This window comes from Bemisia tabaci, chromosome 4 (assembly GCF_918797505.1).
Source record: "Bemisia tabaci chromosome 4, PGI_BMITA_v3".
In the NCBI taxonomy this organism is placed as follows: Eukaryota; Metazoa; Arthropoda; class Insecta; order Hemiptera; family Aleyrodidae; genus Bemisia; species Bemisia tabaci.
Genome location: NC_092796.1, coordinates 30,201,290 through 30,221,139, shown reverse-complemented (window position 1 = coordinate 30,221,139; position 19,850 = coordinate 30,201,290). Strand labels below are relative to the sequence as shown.

At 39.9% G+C, this 19,850-nt stretch overlaps 1 protein-coding gene across 2 annotated transcripts in view; it reads left to right on the top strand.

Annotated features, from left to right (window-relative positions):
- LOC109035464 (uncharacterized) overlaps positions 1-16,110 on the top strand; it is a 45,430-nt gene extending 29,320 nt beyond the window's left edge. Inside the window, exons 4-6 of one of the 2 annotated variants that reach the window (XM_019049123.2) lie at positions 1,628-1,776; positions 3,628-3,807; positions 15,718-15,854. In XM_019049123.2, coding sequence (XP_018904668.1) covers positions 1,628-1,776; positions 3,628-3,804 — 326 coding nt within the window. In that variant the 3' untranslated portion in view covers positions 3,805-3,807; positions 15,718-15,854. Of the gene's footprint in view, positions 1-1,627; positions 1,777-3,627; positions 3,808-15,717 lie in introns of both variants that reach the window. The other variant, XM_019049116.2, reaches the window with a different exon arrangement.
- The last annotated feature ends 3,740 nt before the right edge of the window (positions 16,111-19,850 follow it).

Sequence of the window (19,850 nt, the reverse complement as noted above, 5' to 3'; positions counted from 1 at the left end):
TTGCAGGTGTCTGAAATCGGATGAAATTTCATGGTAAAATAGAAACGACAGGGTCAATTGAGAGAGCAAGTATATCCTTGTGCCTTTTGTAGAACCTATGCCTTGTAACCTATTGTAGACAGAATGACTAAATGACTAAATGAAACAATCTGCTAAATTAGTGTGTTTAAATGGGAAATACCGCCTGATGACGTCTTGAAGCGGTACATGTTCTCAACATTAAATCCGTTTTTCTGCAATTCTATGTGTAAAAAAAAAAAAAAAAAAAAAAAAAAAAAAAAAAAAAAAAAAAAAAAAAAAAATGAAAATACTGCGAACTCAGAATATTAACCTCACAAATTGACCGACCCTAGTAAAAATTGGCGGTAGAATCTGTGTTCCAAAATACCATAGACCTACAGCCGGCTGTAAGATTTCCAATAGCTTCTATAGCCGGCAACACAATTTCTTATAGCCTTTCATAGCCGATGGCGACTAAGCAACAGCCTGGCGATAAAGTGTATGCTAAACGTCACTTACTAATTACGGATGCTAGGACTTAGTGAGTTTTTGGACTACCGCTCTCTTTTTGGGCCGCAGTATCTTGATTTAATTTGCGAGGAAAGCTCCGTTCTTCTGAAGGATGCCTGACATTCCTAATATATTAGAGCGCCTTCAATTTCGTATGATACTGTACAATACCTCTGGTGTGAAATTGTTGCTTCAAGCGCCGCGGTACGCTGCGGCGCGGCGCGGCGGGCGGGCAGCCGGCGCTGAACGCGCATTGGCGCCTACAAACCTAACAGGGATACTTCACGCGTTGCGCAATGCGTGAAGTATCCCTGTTAGGTTTGTAGGCGCCAGTGCGCCGCCGCTCCGCTTTGTGTTAGGCTCCAATATTTATTCTCGCGGAGTCAGTGTTTTTCAACTCATGACTTTGAAATGTTTGCACACTCTGTATGAATTATTCTCATTTTAATTGATGAAAAAAAATATGTAGTTAAGGAAAATATAATGTGCGTTTTGTAAATATTACGGTGATTCCGTACAAACTTAAGGATTTACAAAGCACAAGAATTTCCACTCAATTTCTTATAGCCTTTTATAGCCGATGGCGAAAAAGCGACAGCCAGGCGATAAAGTGTAAAGCTCGGCGATAGGAACTATAGCCCGGCTGTATAATTTTTTATCGCTTCGTGTAGCCCGGCCGTATGATTTTTTCCACTTTCTACACCAGCTATATGATTTTCTATCGCCCTCTTCAGTCGGCTATAGGAACTCCTATGGTATTTTGAAACGCAGCTCCTATCGCCAATTTTTACCAGGGGAATGAAAATTTGTCTCGCATATTCTCCGTTGCTCTGTATAATTGGATCGAAGGGTGAAAATCAAGATAAACCCTTAAAAGACTGTCCTTGAGCTGTCAAGAGTAGTGGTGCGAGTCTACGGGGAGGGGGGGGGGAGTTGTTAACGAATGTCTTCATTGTAAAGACGAGCCTCCATTTTTCGTGGAGCAGCAGCAATTTTTTATCTCGGGACAAATATAAAATGTGATAAAACGTAGCTTCAAAGGTCATCTGCCATAAAGTTAATTTGAACCTAAGTATATTTTTCCTGAAATTCATGTCTATTTTTACTGTTTCTTTAGGACGGGGTAAAAAAGGTGACAAAAAAATGCAGATGATGTACCTGGGTTTGATGTATATTAAGTCGGTAATTCAGATGGTCATGATGGCAATAGGACAAGTTCTGCAATTCAAGAGTGTTGTCATTTCTCTAGTCAGTGTCATGATCCAGGTAAGCAAAGTTTAAGTTTTAAGAGAATCTGTTCTAAACCTGTAAGTTCAATTGATGATTGGTTGCGTTCTTACTTTACAATGACTCATTTCTGAAAAGATTGAGTCCTTCGTGTTTGCAATTTCAACATTTTTTTTTTTTTTTGTCATAGTTTTAGATATCCTTTAAAATTACTTTTTACAAAAAATCAGAAAAATTAGGTACAGTTCAATCGCGAGCAGGCATTCTAGAAATCAAACAACATGAAGGATTTGAAAATGTATTGATAAAATTTTGAGAATACCGTGCATTGCATGGCATCTATGTACAATTGTGAGTAAAATATTCGCTTTCCTTGAGGTTACCACTCCTCAATTGCTGTTTAATTTAGGTCATTTTGCGGATGCAGTTTTTGCATTTGCTTTATTCTTTCCAGTCTTTAATGCTTATAATTTCTTTCATATTTCGGCTATGTTTTTTTATCCATTCATGTTTTCTTCATTTGCTGTCCGAGGTTTATTTCAAAGATAATCCAATCATTGTCCCTGAAAAGCGTTTGAAAGTCAGAGATACATAAAAGGCCGAACCCTTAATTTTCACATCTCTGGTGGCAGACGGCGTAAATATTACAAAAAAAGAAAAAAGAAAAAAAATGGAAAAATGGAATTGAAAAATGGAATGGAAAAATGTAAAAAAAATCATAAAAATTTCCAGTAAAATAGACGAAAAGAAAACACCGTGTAATGTTTTTTACAAGAAAAAGAAGTACAAATCCAGTTCACTATCCCAATTTTTAGTGTATTTTCTGATGAAAAATACACTATTGCGACATCCCTTATTTTTGTCTCTTGAACTTAGACTATTTACGACTTCTCCACTGGTTTTTTTACTCCCACCTTTAAAAAAAAATTCCCTCCCTTTGTAAAATTTACTCGTTTTAAAATTTTTTTTTTACAAGTTATGCACAAGAAGTGCGGTCAGAGCTTCTCGATTTTCACCTCTTCATCCCTCTATCCCTACTCTCTTTCAATGTATCGTTATCACAGGTAGCAATCCTGCTAATTTTTATGGCACTCATTTACAGTGGCGAGGCAGGAATGATCGACTAGGTATCGATATTTCGCCATTTGCAGCTATGATGAAGGATTGATTACTAGGGTGCTCGTTGCGAACACCCTGTTTATCAATCCCTTCCATTAGGTTTAAATGGCAGATCAATCGAAATGTCGCAGGCAAATAGTATAGTGAAATCAGGAATTTTGTCAAATGCCTAGGCAGATAGTCAAATTTTGACCGTCTACAAAATTTTGTGAATTTATGGCAAAGAACTTAAGATTTTTCACTATTTTTGGAAATACATCTCATCAAACCTACGAACTCGTTTTGTCTCTTCCTCTTCAATCACTTCTCATATTTTTAAATTTTGAAATTCCAAAAATTCTATTTTTTACAACATCCTGAAAATTTCAAGATCAGTGTCTCTTCAAGAACTATAAATTGTTTAAAATACTATTGTGTGTGCAAATTTTTACTGAGAATTTTTTTTTTCAGGAGCAATGAATTATTTTGTCTGAAATTAGGAAAATAATTAGAATTTCAATCTAAGTTAGAATATTTGACTACTTGCGTAGGCATTTGACAAAATGCCTGTTTTGACTATTTGCCTGCGACAAATACATCGCAGAGCACGCCACGCCATTGTTACTCATGTAAATTCTCGTTAATCATGTTTTTCCTCCTCTCCATCTCCACTCGTCGACGAGTTTACGGAAACCCAGCGATGGAACCCCGCCGAGGTTGTAAGTACGGAAGCCGGATCCAAGCGGAAGCCCTCCTGTTAACGTATCGACATGTTTACAACGATTGTTTCAGTTCGGACAGTTCATCCTAGCGGTGAAGAAGTACCTGGCGCAGAAGCATAAGATGGAGGTGCACTTACCGCACCCCCCGGCGAGCGTGGAGTACCACGAGAAATTCCCCCCACCGACCGGACATCCGGACGACAAGTACCCTTACCCACCGTCGCAGGGCTGGAACTCTTATTCTTAACTGGTACACAATCTCTTAAAAACGACCATCCACCCAACTTACCCCGTCTCACCGCGCCACGCCACGCCCTGCCAATCCTATTGCCTTTTTAGAGTATCTCAAAGGCATAGAGAAAAAAAGGAGGTATTTGCATCTTGAGGTTTGCTTACCCTGTGACGTAGGTCGGTACAACCTGGCCAGCGAAATCCGGAAGTATGAAAAACGGACCATAATGTCCGATTTTTTGCTTAAATCAACTCATGATATAATTTCAAGCACTTTTTGTAGAATGATTTTTTTCCATATATTACACCATTTTCAAGAAAATCGATGATAAGCTCGTTGTACCGACCTACGTCATCCAAGATGCCCGAAATGCAAACACCTCCTTTTTTTCTCTATGTCTGAAAGGCACATCCACGGTGAAACTCCTTAAGTACTTATCTCGTTTGCGGTTTTCAAAAATCATAGAATAATGGATTCGATCCATATGAACTCATCGAAAAATAAAAACGTGAATCAATCGACAACCGTGAATCGATCGATAAACCCGTGGACTGATCGAATTTGGTCAATCGAATCGAGGTTATTTCAGAATTCGCTGCGCGGTGAGAAGAAAAATCACGGCAGTTTTTAAGAGTTTACATCGGGTGGCTCTCCATTTTAAAAAAAAAGAATGACTGGAAGTCTGCAACGTCGCAAACTGAGATACGTGGTTTGGGAGTTTCATCGTCAACATAACCGTATGAAATAGTTCACGCTAAAGTTTCATAGTTTCATTTCATTTTCAAATGTGCACCTCATGCAGAGAAAACGAATCGTTGCTCTTGCAACGCTCAAAGTGGAGTCCAGGTCCAACTTACTGTAAATATAGTGTTAGGGAACGCAGCATTTTATTACTCTATATAAAGCTGCTGTTCCCACTCACTCTGCCCCCCCTAGATAAAAATTGGCCGAAGCGATTTCCTTTAAAATTGGTACACGCTCAGCTATTGTAATGAGGAGTTGATTAAAATTATTCCCACTCAAATCCGCTGCTTAGGACGCCCGCAAGAGCGAAAAGTTGTTTCTCCATATAGTATTACATTGGAGATACGCGGTTGTTTACGCGCATCGCGCCGAACAGGTTCAATCCTGTTGCGTGACGTCACTGCCTTATAGACGAAATATAAGGTTTTAGGCGGTATTTTTCAACGGATTTTTGAGGAAATTGGTAAGCGGGGGTATTTTTCAACGGGGATCTCGAATTTTGGTCGGATTTTCAAAATCTCAAAATCCAAGATGGCGGCCGTGGCCTAAATGCTAAGTCGGCTCCTGTTCGATCGATTTTCGTGAAACTCGGTATCCGGGGGTACTTTTCGACGGGAACTCGAATTTTTGGTCGGATTTTCAAAATCTCAAAATCCAAGATGGCGGCCGTGGCCTAAAATGCTAAGTCGGCTCCTGTTCGATCGATTTTCGTGAAACTCGGTATCCGGGGGTACTTTTCGACGGGGATCTCGAATTTTTGGTCGGATTTTCAAAATCTCAAAATCCAAGATGGCGGCCGTGGCCTAAAATGCTAAGTCGGCTCCTGTTCGATCGATTTTCGTGAAACTCGGTATCCGGGGGTACTTTTCGACGGGGATCTCGAATTTTTGGTCGGATTTTCAAAATCTCAAAATCCAAGATGGCGGCCGTGGCCTAAAATGCTAAGTCGGCTCCTGTTCGATCGATTTTCGTGAAACTCGGTATCCGGGGGTACTTTTCGACGGGAAACTCGAATGTTTGGTCAGATTTTCAAAATTCAAAAATTCAAGATGGCGGCCGTGGTCTAAAATGCTACATCGCTTCCTGATATCGATCGATTTTTGTGAAACTCGGTATTAGGAGGTGTATTTCGACGGGAAATTAGAATTTTAGGTCCGATTTTCAAAATTCAATAATCAAAAATGGCGATCGTGGTCTAAAATGCTACATCGCTTCCTGATATCGATCGATTTTTGTGAAACTCGGTATTAGGAGGTGTATTTCGACGGGAAATTAGAATTTTAGGTCCGATTTTCAAAATTCAATAATCAAAAATGGCGATCGTGGTCTAAAATGCTACATCGCTTCCTGATATCGATCGATTTTTGTGAAACTCGGTATTAGGAGGTGTATTTCGACGGGAAATTAGAATTTTAGGTCCGATTTTCAAAATTCAAAAATCAAAAATGGCGATCGTGGTCTAAGTTGTTATCTTGGCTTCCGATCCATCGATTTTTGTGAAATTCGGCATTAGGAGGTGTATTTTGACGGAAAACTCGCATTTTTGGTCAGATTTTCAACATTTCCAAATCCAAGATGGCGGCCCCGCACGAAAACGCGGTCCGGACTCCCAGAACATCAATTTCTGTAAAACTTGGTGAAAAAGAAGATTAAGACATAGATGTTGTCTCCTCATCAATGTTAAAAACTGTGCGGGGCGGTGGCGGCTCGCGGAGCGAGTCGCAAGTTCGTCGCGAAGCGTAGAACTGGGGTTCAGGGGCACTCCCCGGCTAGACGTGTCAGCTCGCAAAGCGAGCTAATCACGACTAGTTCCAAATAAAATCTGCAAAAATATAAAAAGAAAACTATGTCATCGCGTTTCATTAAAAGACAAAAGGAGAGCAAAATGCGCCAAGTGACTGTATAATATTATACAGCATGTGGCGCGAAGTTGATGACAGCGCCTGAATGCAACTATTCGTGTTCTATGGACGCGCGTGTTGCGTGATAAAAATTGAAGGCGCTCCAGATTTCTTGCCCACGCACGGACGCGCTCAGCTGCTTTTACGAGTCTGTAAGGAGGTGATGTTTCAATTACCAAGGAACGTAAAAGCAGGGAGAAAGGGCTACAAAGGGTCCATTTAGTGTCCCTTCTTTTCTCGACCGCGACCTGGTTAGTACTGTCTTTGAACCTAAGCGCCGCTGGTTTTGTCTCCTTTGACAGTCAAAAAGTTCCTTTACAAAGGAACTCATAAAGCGATAATGTTGCACAATACCTTTGAGAAGAAGAGGTACTAAATAAGGCACGAACTGAAGCACACTGTTACATGTTTTCTCTCCAAAATTGTTTGTGTACAACACACTGATTTCTATGCTGAGGAGTATGGACATCAGTTCCTAAAGAGAATATGGTATGGCAATTGAAAAAAATGCAAACGACGTTACATATCGACGGTGAAACTACCAAACCACGTATCTCGGTTTGCGACGTCGCAGACTTCCTGTCATACTTTATTTTTTAAATGAAAAACTACTTAACGTCCAGTCTTGAAAATTTCTGTGATTTTTCCTCTTCGTGCGGAGAAAATTCTGTGAAAATTTCAAGGAATGATATTGATTCGGTCTACTTCAAAAAAATAAAATGCGAGCGTAGATTTTTAAACACCGCAAACGAGATACGTGGTTTGGCAGTTTCACCGTCGATATTTGTTTGGTTTGTGATCCAGTTTCTCAGTTTTAAGCGTGCATATTTTTTTCTAGATCAAAAGTTTATTTACAAATCTGCCATTGCGTGCATAACTTTTTGCGTGATATTTTGGAGAGGATACTTTGGGACTGCTCTTTGTGATAAGGCACTACTATTTCTGGCTAATTTTAGAGACAGCATAATTGTCATTTGTTTTTTTCTCGCAAATGGGTCTTTTACAGATAATCCAGAAATAGTAGTTCTTCTTGGCAAAATGTAGCCGAATTAACATTTCGCTTTAATTTCTACCTTATCTAGTCGCCTACGAGACCTGTAACTAGGAAACTTAACTGTATGACTCCTTCACGCTTATTTGAACTTTCCTAAAATCATAAAAAGTAAAGCACAGATGATGAATGCTGAATACATCTTTTGTTGAAGTTCGTTTTTCTCTTTTAATCAGCTTTTTTTAAACAACTATTCCGTAAATTTTTGAGGGGTATAAAGAGAGAGCATCATGCGATGCTAGCCACACTCGGTTTTGGAGGCACTGAATTTTAAGGTTTAAAGTAAGGTGCTCTGTATGAGAGGAAAACACCTGGGGAGTAAATTACGCTTCCAACTTGAGCTTTTTTTGTCAGACCCGACGATCAGGTGTGGGTAAGGCTAGGTAGACAGCCTTTGAAATAATACCCACAATTGATTCGTGGCTCTTTTCTCAAAGGTAATTAATCACCCCACCTGCTCTCGTTAGGTCACTAATTTGCGCCGAGCAAACATTGTTGCCCAAGCGCTCTCTTTCAAATGCAAGGTAAAAATCTCTGATATTTGGCAAGAAAATACTGTCCATGAGGGGGAGGATCATAAATGAATCAGTGAGAACGAAAACACACCAACTCGGAAAAATGAAAAGAATCAAGACACACGCGAAACCGAACATGTATATGAAGAAATTAGTCTGAGAAAGAGATTTTTGGTGCCGAAATACAAGCATTTTAAGGCATTTTAAAGGTCCAAGTTGGAACAGATGCGCTAACTTCAATGACTTTTATAAAAATTGACCGTCTCCTATGAAAATTGAGCAATTTCGAGTTACCGAGTTGGTGTGTTTTCGAACTAACTGATTCAAATATGGCCCATTTATTATCATAAATACCCTAAAATTATAATTGTATTTCAATTAAAAATAAATTTTTATCGTAATTAATCGAAAATTCAATTGATAGACATCAATTTAAAATTTAAGTTATTTTAATGTTGGTTTTTCTTTTCATTAAGTTAATTTTAATCGGAGAGATGTAACCAGTGGCGGCTCATAAAAGTATGAGTCAAGCAGCCAATCAAAGTGCCGCATTGCCTCGCATAAGTATTTCTACTAGCATCCCGAACAATATGCGATGCGCCCGCGCTGGCGTGATGGCAAGAAAAACTGGAGCGCCTTCCATTTTTCGCGTATGCAACACGGACACTCGTTGAGGTCGAATAGTTGCATGCAGGCGTTGTCTTCAACATCGCGTCTTGAGTGTCCTCGATTGCTATGACACTGTGGACGCGATGTTGGAGGGGTGGGAGTAAGCATAGTTATGATTTGAATTGTGCGATTCACAGCCTCCTTGAAAAAATTTACTAATGAGGCCGCAAAGTTGTCTGCAAAAGTAACAACGCATTAATAGACTTTTTGACTACACTTTTACCTCAAGTCTCAGTCATAACCGATTTTTTCTTTCTTTCTTTTTAAAGTTTTTTAGAGTATTAGTGAATGGAGCTCTTGCGTCTCTACATGTGTCGGGAATTTGCGATCTGAGCACTGATTCCTATGTAAAATTTTGCGAGGAATACGATGGTGCCACTGGTTTTCTCTGCAATCAACTCAAAAGCTCCCAAAGTTGAAGCCGTAATGGAGGGCCTATCCCACGCTACCCTGAGAGTCCACCTCTGTATCAAGACAAACTCTTTATGCAAAGATAGGGAGCACATTAATATATCAGCAGGATTGCCTTGTTTTCATTTTTGAAGTACCCCAACAAGATGGCAACCCTGTTAATATATTTGCTCCCTATCTTTGCATAGAGAGTTTCTCTTGATGCAGAGGTGGACTCTCAGGGTAGCGTGGGATATCCCCTTCATTACGGCTTCAACTTTGAGAGCTTTTTTTGAGCTTCGGAGTTCATTGCAGAGAAAACCAGTGGCACCATCGTGTTTCTCGCGATATTTTGAGTGTGAATCAGTACTTAAATCGCGAATTTCTGGCATATACAAGAGCCCCACTTCGGCGTTTAAGGTCTTCTCTTTTATTTTCATTTTAAACTCTGTAAATTTTTGATGAACATTGCAACTTGGCGTGGCCGGCGCTGCGTGGTAATTCGCACGTGTAACCCAGTCTGCGGAGAGGGAGAGGCTACGTTCTCAAATGCTTCAGCCGTAACCGGACGCAACCAGCTTACAAGTACCAACTTAACAGGGGTGGAGGTGTAGAGAGCTCCAACTTTCCATGATCCTGCATTCTCTTAATTAAGCATGTATACGAGGTGTGATGCAACTTGGAAGCTACCCATTATGATTTTCACACGATCCCATCACATAAAATGAAGCTCGGAGATTTCTTTATTTCAAGGATGGTTTTTGCGGTATTTGAGGGCCTGGGGGTATGATTCCAACTTCAACTAGTTTATTTTGTTGTATATTGATGTGAGGGGCTTTAACAAAAATATACCTCGATGAAATCAAGAGGTTTGGCGATTTTTTATTCTTAAAATATCACAATTCAATATTAAAGAAAATTTTACTTGGTTAAAATTAGGGTTAAAAAAAAATCCCTGAAAGACTCCTAGTAAATGAGAATTCAGTGTCGAGCGTTTAGATCCGATATTCTCCTCGCATGTTTGATCGCTTCCCGTTGCACCCTGCCCAAACCTTATTAATTGCATCGGTGAGAGTCAACTGCTGGTCATCCAGCTTTACGAACGCTACAGTTCCGATTTTTCCGATAAATGCTTCGGTTTAACCGCATCTTTGTTAATTTTTCCATAATAGGTCGATATGGAATTTAGATTTAGAATTTTGTTTTTATTGAATTTTATTTTTAAATTTAGATTCAATGAAAATTGAATCTGAAAGTGCCTAATGAGCTGAGTTCGCAATATTTTTCATAATTTTTTTCTGACATGGGAAATTGGAGAAAAATTGATTTAAAAGTGATGGAAATATCATGCAGACCTTGATGACGTCAGGTAGTGGCTAGTTCCACATTGCCTGTCGCCTTCCAGTTATTCCATGCGATTGGGAGGCACCACCTATGTTTCCATGCGATCGTTTTTTTTTTTTTTTTTTTTTTTTTTTTTTTTTTTTTTTTTGTCAAGAGAAATTATTTATTTGACAGATAACAAGAGATTTTACAAAGATGAATGATAAACTAAAGTACTTAGTGTTAATATGTAAAAGTATAGTAAGTAAAATATAAAAGTATAGTCTAGTATTTCGTGTAGTATAGTAAATGATTATACAGGGTGATCCAAAAGTCCCTTCCACCCCCTCTAACTTTTTACCTAATTGAGATAAAGATTTGAAACTTGGGGGATATTCCTAGGTCAACGGGAGCTACTTTTCGGCCCCCTAAAATTTTCAGGGGGGCCCCCTTGGGGGGGGGGGCAACGGCCCCCAACTTTGAATTTTCAAATGGGAAGACCCCCTTTGTGATAGCTCGTTCGAAAGAGCATAAAAAAATAAAACTTTTCGCGCAAACCCGAAGTCAATATCTCAAACCGTTTCAAAATGGCGGCCGGTTAAAGTTCAAAATGGCCGAAATTTCACACCGGTTATTTGTCGATGGATTTGCGCGAAAATCGGTATGTAGGGGTATTTTGACACGAGAAAAACGAATTTGACGTTAGATTTTCAAAAAAACCGAAATTTCCAAAATGGCCGCCGGTTAAAGTTCAAAATGACCAAAAATTTATTTTTTATAAATCTAAGTTCAAATTTGTTTATCTTATGCCAAAATACTCTCAAATTCCAAGTTTTAGGCAAATCCATCAGGAAAAAACCAAGGTGAAAATTTTCGGCCATTTTAAACTTTAACCGGCGGCCATTTTGGAAATTTCGGTTTTTTTGAAAATCTAACGTCAAATTCGTTTTTCTCGTGTCAAAATACCCCTACATACCGATTTTCGCGCAAATCCATCGAAAAATAACCGGTGTGAAATTTCGGCCATTTTGAACTTTAACCGGCCGCCATTTTGAAACGGTTTGAGATATTGACTTCGGGTTTGCGCGAAAAGTTTTCTTTTTTTATGCTCTTTCGAACGAGCTATCACAAAGGGGGTCTTCCTATTTGAAAATTGCAAGTTGGGGGCCGTTGCCCCCCCAAGGGGGGCCCCCCTGAAAATTTTAGGGGGGCCAAAAAGTAGCTCCCTTTGACCTAGGAATATCCCCCAAGTTTCAAATTTTTATCTCAATTAGGTAAAAAGTTAGAGGGGGTGGAAGGGACTTTTGGATCTGTTAGATTAGAAACCGGATTTTGGTGATAACTAGCCCAGTGTGCGTCCGAATTAGGTTTTCTTGAGCTTTCCTGATAGCTGGTAATATACTTAAGAACGCTACGTTTACAGATTTTATTTATTTTGATCAGTGTTTATTCTGTGTCATCTTGAATACGAGTAAGTCAGGTGCGTTTTGCGATTTTCATCATGCGATCGCTGATAGAGCAAAGGTTCAACATTAACTTTTGTTTTAAACTCGGTATACCTTGTACCAAAACTTTTGGTATGCTAAGTAGAGTTTACCAAGATCATTTTATAAGTTGTTTCCACTGTTTTGGGTGGTTTAAACGATTCAAAACTGGTCAGGAGTTCGTCGAAGATGAGGAGCTTGGGAATCGATCATCAACGGCAACTGGCATTTGTCACGTGGAAGAAAAGCGGGCAAAAGTGCTCGAAAATGGTCGTTTCGAGCTCGCTGAACAGTGTAATATTTCTGAGGGCTCTGTACATACAATTTTGATAGAATATATAGACACGCATCAAGTTTCAGGTACACTTGCCCCTTGATTGTTCTCCGTTGAACGAAAATCCAACCAAATGTCAATTTCCCTTTAGCTGCTTGAACGTTCTAACAATGATCCTACATTTTTGGATAGGATAATTTTCGGTGAAAATACTTGATTGTACGCCTAAGATATGAAGACGAAACTCCAATCATCCTTGTGGGTTGAAAAATGTAGTGCAAGACCGAAAAAAGAGAGACAAGTTCGGTCAAATATAAAAATCGCAAAACACCCATGAGGTTGCCTTACTTCAACCCACATACCAACGAAGCTAATGAAGATTTTTCAAATTTGTGAACGTAGCGTTCTTAAGTATATTACCAGCTATCAGGAAAGCTGAAGAAAACCTAATTCGGACGCACATTGGGTTAGTTATCACCAAAATCCGGTTTCTAAACTAACAGACCTCGTATACATATAGATGCGATCGGTGTTGAAACTAAAACATTTCCATCCAACTTGCATGTGAACCATTCATTTCCATGCTGTATGGTTTTCACGTTGCGTGTTAAATACTTAATTTACATGCTTGTTGGATGGAAGTAGTCATGATTTCCATGCCAGTCTCATGTAAGTTGGCTATTTCCATGCCAAACCTGATGTAAATCGTCCATTTACATGCCATTTTTCATGTAACACTTTTAGCAGGGGCGCCAGTTCTACTTAATTTTTTTGAGAGAGGGTTCGCATGACTCGCTTTAAATGTGATTTTGTTAACAATCAAAAGATTTGAATTGAATTTACTCCAAGGAATGTGGAACCTCAAATCTAATTGAAATGTGTTCACCGAATGTTTTTAGCATGTGTGTATAATTGGGACCAAAAGTGAAAGTTTAAATTATTTCGTAGAGAGACTTGAAAAATGTGCTTTTACAAAATTTCCGTGTATAGATACTAAACTTCGGCGTGTAAAGGACCAGACAAAATTTTGGCACCAGATCTTCTGAAAATATGTTTAAGCGAGACTGACATGTTGCCTTTGTCTCCAAGGAATGATAGAAATTGTTAATTTAATTTTCTCTTACAGAAGAAAATATCGAGGGAAATAGGAACTTCACGTAAATTGAGATTTATCGACGGTGAAACTACAAAGATGCCAATCTCGTTTACGGCGTGTTTCAAAATCTCCACTCCTATTTTATTCTATCAAAGGAGAACGGACAAACATGTTACTGAGAAATTTTATAAAATACTTTTCACGGTAGAAGAGGAAAATCAGGAAAGTTTTAAAGAAATGACGTTTAATGTTTTCCTATTTAAAAATTAAATAAAGCCGTGCGGAATCTGCAGTGTCACAAACCGAGAACCGCATTTTTGCAGTTTCATAACCGATTCGCTCCCATCCAATTTCAATGGTCCTTATGATCGGGCACAACGTCAATGACCCTTGAATCCTACTAATTAATCCTATTATTTTTTCTTCATATTTTAACTATTTATGTGTTTAACAATTCTGTGGCCAAGGCCCCCTACTGTATAATCTTTGAACATTATGTTGCACCACTAATATTTCTGTAGTTCTATGTAGTAGCATTCATTCTGTATTTTCGCATGCTTCCTCGTAGTTTTGTGTTAAATATTTTATGTGAATCATTTATTTGAATGCTCACTAACACACATCACCTTGTCAATTTACACACTAACCCGAATAACAAAACTAACACTAATTTTTCTCTTTCAGCAATAAAAACCCTGGTAAAAATTGGCAATAGAATCTCTCTTCCAAAATACCATAGACCTACAGCCGGCTGTAAGATTTCCAATAGCTTCTATAGCCGGCAACACAATTTCTTATAGCCTTTTATAGCCGATGGCGATTAAGCAACAGCCTGGCGATAAAGTGTATGCTAAACGTTACTAATTACGGATGCTAGGACTTAGTGAGTTTTTGGACTACCGCTCTCTTTTTGGGCCGCAGTATCTTGATTTAATTTGCGAGGAAAGCTCCGTTCTTCTGAGGGATGCCTGACATTCCTAATATGTTGGAGCGCCTTCAATGTCGTATGATACTGTGCAATACCTCTGGTGTGAAATAGTTGCTTCAAGCGCCGCGGTACGCTGCGGCGCGGCGGCGGGCGGGCAGCCAGCGCTGAACGCGCATTGGCGCCTACAAACCTAACAGGGATACTTCACGCGTTGCGCAATGCGTGAAGTATCCCTGTTAGGTTTGTAGGCGCCAGTGCGCCGCCGCTCCGCTTTGTGTTAGGCTCCAATATTTATTCTCGCGGAGTCATTCAACTCATGATTTTGAAATGTTTGCACACTCTGTATGGATTATTCTCATTTTAATTGATGAGAAAAATATGTTTTAAAGGAAAATATAACGTGTGTTTTGTAAATATAAAGGTGGTTCCGTATCAAACTTAATGATTTCCTAGGCACACGAATTTCTACATAATTTCTTATAGCCTTTTATAATCGATGGCGAAAAAGCAACAGCCAGGCGATAAAGTGTAAAGCTCGGCGATAGGAACTATAGCCCGGCTGCATAATTTTTTATCGCTTCGTGTAGCCCGGCTGTATGATTTTCTCCGCATTCTACATCCAGCTATATGATTTTCTGTAGCCTTCTTTAGCCGGCTATAAGAATTCCTATGGTATTTTGAAACGCAGCTCTTATCGCCAATTTTTACCAGGGTGACGCTGCCTCGCTAAGGAAGAACGCCGTATGAACCTTCAGACGTAGCCAAATTTCCTTTAATAAAACAAGAATTTCTAGTTAAACTTATGAACATTTCCCCTCCTATTTCACAGATAATTTACTTGGAAATTTCCTCTAATGATCCTTAAAATTTCAAGGAAAAAAGTTCATACATACACAAAGCCGCTTCCACAGCGCAGCCTCGCGCTCTGCGACGCCCAATTGCCATTGCCCCCTATCCCCCCAGAGACCATCAGGCAATTGGCACCCTCTGATCTCCTCCTCCACTCCTTGTTTCCAACCTTTCACAGGACGTCCACGCCGTCGCCTTCCGGGAGGAACTTAATCGAAAACCCGCTTGGGCAACTGATCGTCTACCATCCTCCGCACATGTCCATACCAGACCAACTGCTTGGACCTGATATCATGCACGATGTCATTCAAATAAGCTCACACAGAAAAAAAAGATGGTGCTGACGACAGAACCTTCTATTCACAGGGCTCCTGCAGCTTTCTTTGTTACTCTTACAGAATTTTTCTGTTGCGTGAGAACAGAACTTCAGTCGTGGGAACAGAGTACTCTGTCCTCAGAACGGAAGCTTCTGTGACTGTTACAAAAGAAGTGCAGGAGCCCTGTGAACAGAACTATTTTTTCAGTGCATTACTTTCCTTAAACATAAACATTTTATCGGAGGAAATTTTTTGGGAGCTCTCAAATGTTCATACGGCGTTTTTCCTTAAGAAGGCAGAAATCAGTCCCTGACAATGACCTAGATATCTGGGATGTACGGACATTGATGGTTTGTGTGTTGTGACGATGGTTTTGTTGGGTTCCAGGTGGCGCAGTTCGTGATGATGCTGCGGCAGAAGCACGCGGTGAAGGCGCACGGGTACCACGGGGGGAAGCTGGCGCCGGTGGAGTCCTCCGGGGTGGGCTGGGGCGGCGGCTCCGGCTACGACCACGACAGCTCCAGCGACATCGTCGAGGACGGCGGCCTCGGCACCTACGCCGGCTACCGCTACGACCAAGGCAACGCCCCCGCCCCCGGCCCCGGCGCCGGCCCCGCTCAGGGCAACAACCCCGATTTGGGCCACTACACTTACGGACCCTCCTACAAGCACTGACCCATACCACCCCCATTCCGAAGACGGACCGGCTTAAGCCAGGAATTGCATATCCATGTTCCCAGCTCCAGGATCAAGCTCACCATAGAATGAGTCAAGACTCATCACGACGCACAGTGGATCGAGTCAATTAGAGAGGTCGGACATAAATTTTTTGTACAAGAAATGGCACAATGTTTTACGTTTATTTCGCCACATTCATAAACTTTGTAGGTGTGCTGCTTAAAGAAAATTTCAGGAGGGTACCCGGTAGCAAAACTACTTCTGGAACTCAAAGTTAGTGTCACAAACGGAGTTTCGAAGCGTTGAAAAGTTTCCGAATTTGGTCCGAGCTCTCCTATTGACTCGATCACTATGCGACGTGAAGCTAGAGGAAGGTAGAGTACCTCTATGGGGAGAGTACCAGAGACAAGAATCCCTCCACTGTGGGCTGATTGTTGAAGTTGATAGACAAAGCTATAGAGGAAGAAGAGATAGGGAGTATGGAGCGATTCTATTGGTTAAAGCGGATGGTTGTTAAAGTGATTCGTCAAGCTCAATTGACGTGGTCGAACTGGCATGCGATAAATCGCATCGATTAGGTCAAAAATCTCGGCAGATTTTGAAATTTTAGCAAAAAAAAGGACGATAGCCCCTGCGCATGAGCATAAAAAATCATTCTAAACCCAAAAATGTGCAAAATTCAGAGAAATGAAAGCAGAATAGTGTTTGGTATAAAACCTTGCATTCGATTCAGCTATCGATTTCTGTATCGAATGGGAGGTTTTTTTCCAAACACTATTCTGCTTTAATTTCTCTAAATTTTGCCATTTTTGGGTTTAGAATGATTCTTTAGGCTCTTGCGCAGGGGCTATCGTCCTTCGTTTGGCTTAAAAGTCAAAATCTGCCGAGATTTTTTACCTAATCATTGCGATATATCGTACGCCAGTTCGAGCACGTCACTTGTGCTTTACGAATCACCTCAATGACTAAAGGGGAAAATGATGAACAAACTGTAGGGCCCCTCGTGAGTTGCCGTTAGTTAGTCTATTACTTACCTCCTTTGTCCATTGCAGCCATACGCTTCCACCAATAGGATCGCTTAATTTTCAGTTGGTCATCTTCGTTTATCGCTTTGTCTGTCAATTTCAATAATCAGCCCTCTGGCCTCTTCGTGACAGGTGGAGGCTTTTACTTTCGGGGATTCAACACTTCCTTATGGACAATTATAAAGGAGCAACAGTCATCACTCTTTTTTCGGCTCTTGACCTACCTACATGGTGGGATGAGCTTCGGGTGACGTCATGATCCAAACAAGTTTCCAAAGCTTCGGCTTGTTTGCAAAACGAAACTGCCAACACGTTGTTGAACATCGACCATGTAGGTAAGTCAACACTTTAATGTTGAAGTCCCGAAAGTAAAAGCTTCCACCATCGCCGAGATACGAGTGGAGGGTCTCTTGTCTCTGGGAGAGTACCAGGTTTACAGCAAAGTAAGTGAACCGTAGGTATGCTCTTCCCCACTCTTTTGGCCAGAACGCAGACCGACATATTTTTCAAACTCTACATGTAGGTATGGCTTCCTTGCTTAAATCCGTCCAAAGTGAATGATTCTCCCCGTGCTAACGCTTCACACCATTCACTGATACCTCTATAATTTATTTAGGTCCTTACATCTTTTGTCTCATGTTTTCTTCTGCCGAGAGTACATTGAGCTCTCGTTGATCTACAAAAATGAATGAATGAATCAATAAATAATTATAACGCTCTACGAGAAGGAGGCGTCAAACCCACCGCAAAGAAGCCTCACAAAAGGTAGGCGATGTGAAGCAAAACGTTGGTAGCGACGATTTCAAGTCTTTTTCTTCCACCATCATTAATATTTCAGCAAGATTCCGCTCATAAATAATCTTAACATTAAAAATTAATACTTGATTTGCTCTTGGGGCCGATCAAAGAGAAGAAGAGGGGTTTTTTAGGTCTTATAAAACTGCGTCTCCTTGTAAAACCTCATAAATAAAGAAAAATTGTTTATTTCTTTTTTGTTTCTATTAGAGGGTTCAAAAGCGTCGGAATATGCTAGCCTTAGGACCAGCGAATACTTGTTAATCCGTGGGCTCAGACATTGGACTTCAGTTTTGCAATAAGGAATTGCAATCTCTGGCGCATTCGTGAAAACGCTTATGTACATAGGAGAACTAATGGTGCATACGCTGTTCCTTAACTGAACCAGAAATTGTAGTCTCTAATTGCAAAATAAAGTCCATAATGAAGAGTAGTGTTGATCGGAAAGTTCTACTCCCGAGGTGAGAATGGTGAGAATTGTGATTTCGGAGACAATTTCCGTTCAATCTTGAGCCAGCACGGAATACTATCTAAAGAGACGTAAGGTTTTAGACATTTAAAGACGCAAAGACTGGATCAATTTAACGTTGAGCAATGTGTTTATTGTGCTGTAGCACAAACATCTCTTGTAAATATTGTTGCATATGTAATTATTGTGCCAAGTGTGAAAGTAAGTCAAATTGACTAGGAGTCTTTAAAATTGATTTATCGCTCCAAAAGAGATAAACTCTTAGCTATAGTATACATCTCTACTTGATTGACCGTAAAATCGTTTGGTGAATAAAATACCTCTGAGTAGACACCTCCAATTTGTAAGCTACGCTTAGAACGGCGACTACAATAGTTCTCATTGCTGATTCCAGTATTTTTGGATTTACTTATTTTTAAGTTTCGATGGTGCCTATACTAGTTCTGTAATTTCAAAATCAAAAGGTAGGTTATAGATAGACTATAGTAATCCTGTTGAGCGCTTGAAATAGGGTGTTTTTCGTAAGTGGTGTTAAGCCAAACGACAATCCCACTGATCAATTTGGAAAATAGTAGATCATTTCATTTATCGTACAGTCAATTGTATCAAAAGTATTGATTTTTTGTGTCTCTTATTTATAATTATAGCAGTAGTGTGTAGTTTTTATAGTCATTATTTTATTTATTGTTGATTTTTTATTCACATCAAGTAATTTATTGAATAAACAGCTCAAGCAAGATGTATCTCTTGTCCTTACCCTCTCATTATTTTGACATCTATAAATTAAGAGACTCTTTATTTAAAAACATTTTGGGGACTTGGAGCAGTTGGAAGAAGTGTTTAGTGAGAAGCTAAACATGAGAGTCATGGGGGAAAAATACGGCGATTTTATTCAAATTTAGCAGCTCAAAATTCACATAAAGCTACCAATCCAAGACCGCCAGAAATGTTAGTTCTTTGCACTCTTTTTTTTGATCTCCGTAGCTCAAATTGCATAATCATCCATTTGAAGGAAAACTGAAATCCAGGCGCCCGTATTTTTACAAGCTTAACTTTCCTCTATTTAATGTAAGAGGAAATAAAAAGAGAAAGAAAGCCACGGAAAGAAACAACCGAAACGAATGAAATGATGGTAGTCAAGACTTACGGAAGGAACCATATCCTTACTTAGACTTAAAAGCTTTCGTATTTGATATGTTCCATTTGACGTTAGACTTGACTGTGCGAGGAATTTCTATGACTGCTGGCTTATATGTCACGGAGTAACTGTCAATCTTTTTGTTTATCGATCGGCCTTTTTTGCAGTGCTTTCAACAATCCGCCGTGTGTTTCTTTCGTGCCCTTCTATTCACTTACTTTTGATTCCGACTCATGATTTTAAAGAGAAATAAAGCCGTTATAATGTGATCAGAGGCGAAAGATGGTGCTACTTCTGCACTGAAGTCAAAGAATTTGAGCTGCGTGTGAGTTGAAATATCGACGGGGAAACAGCAAAAACGTGCAACTCAATTTGTCATTCCCTCACGAAAGCACGTAACTATATTTCAGTATTG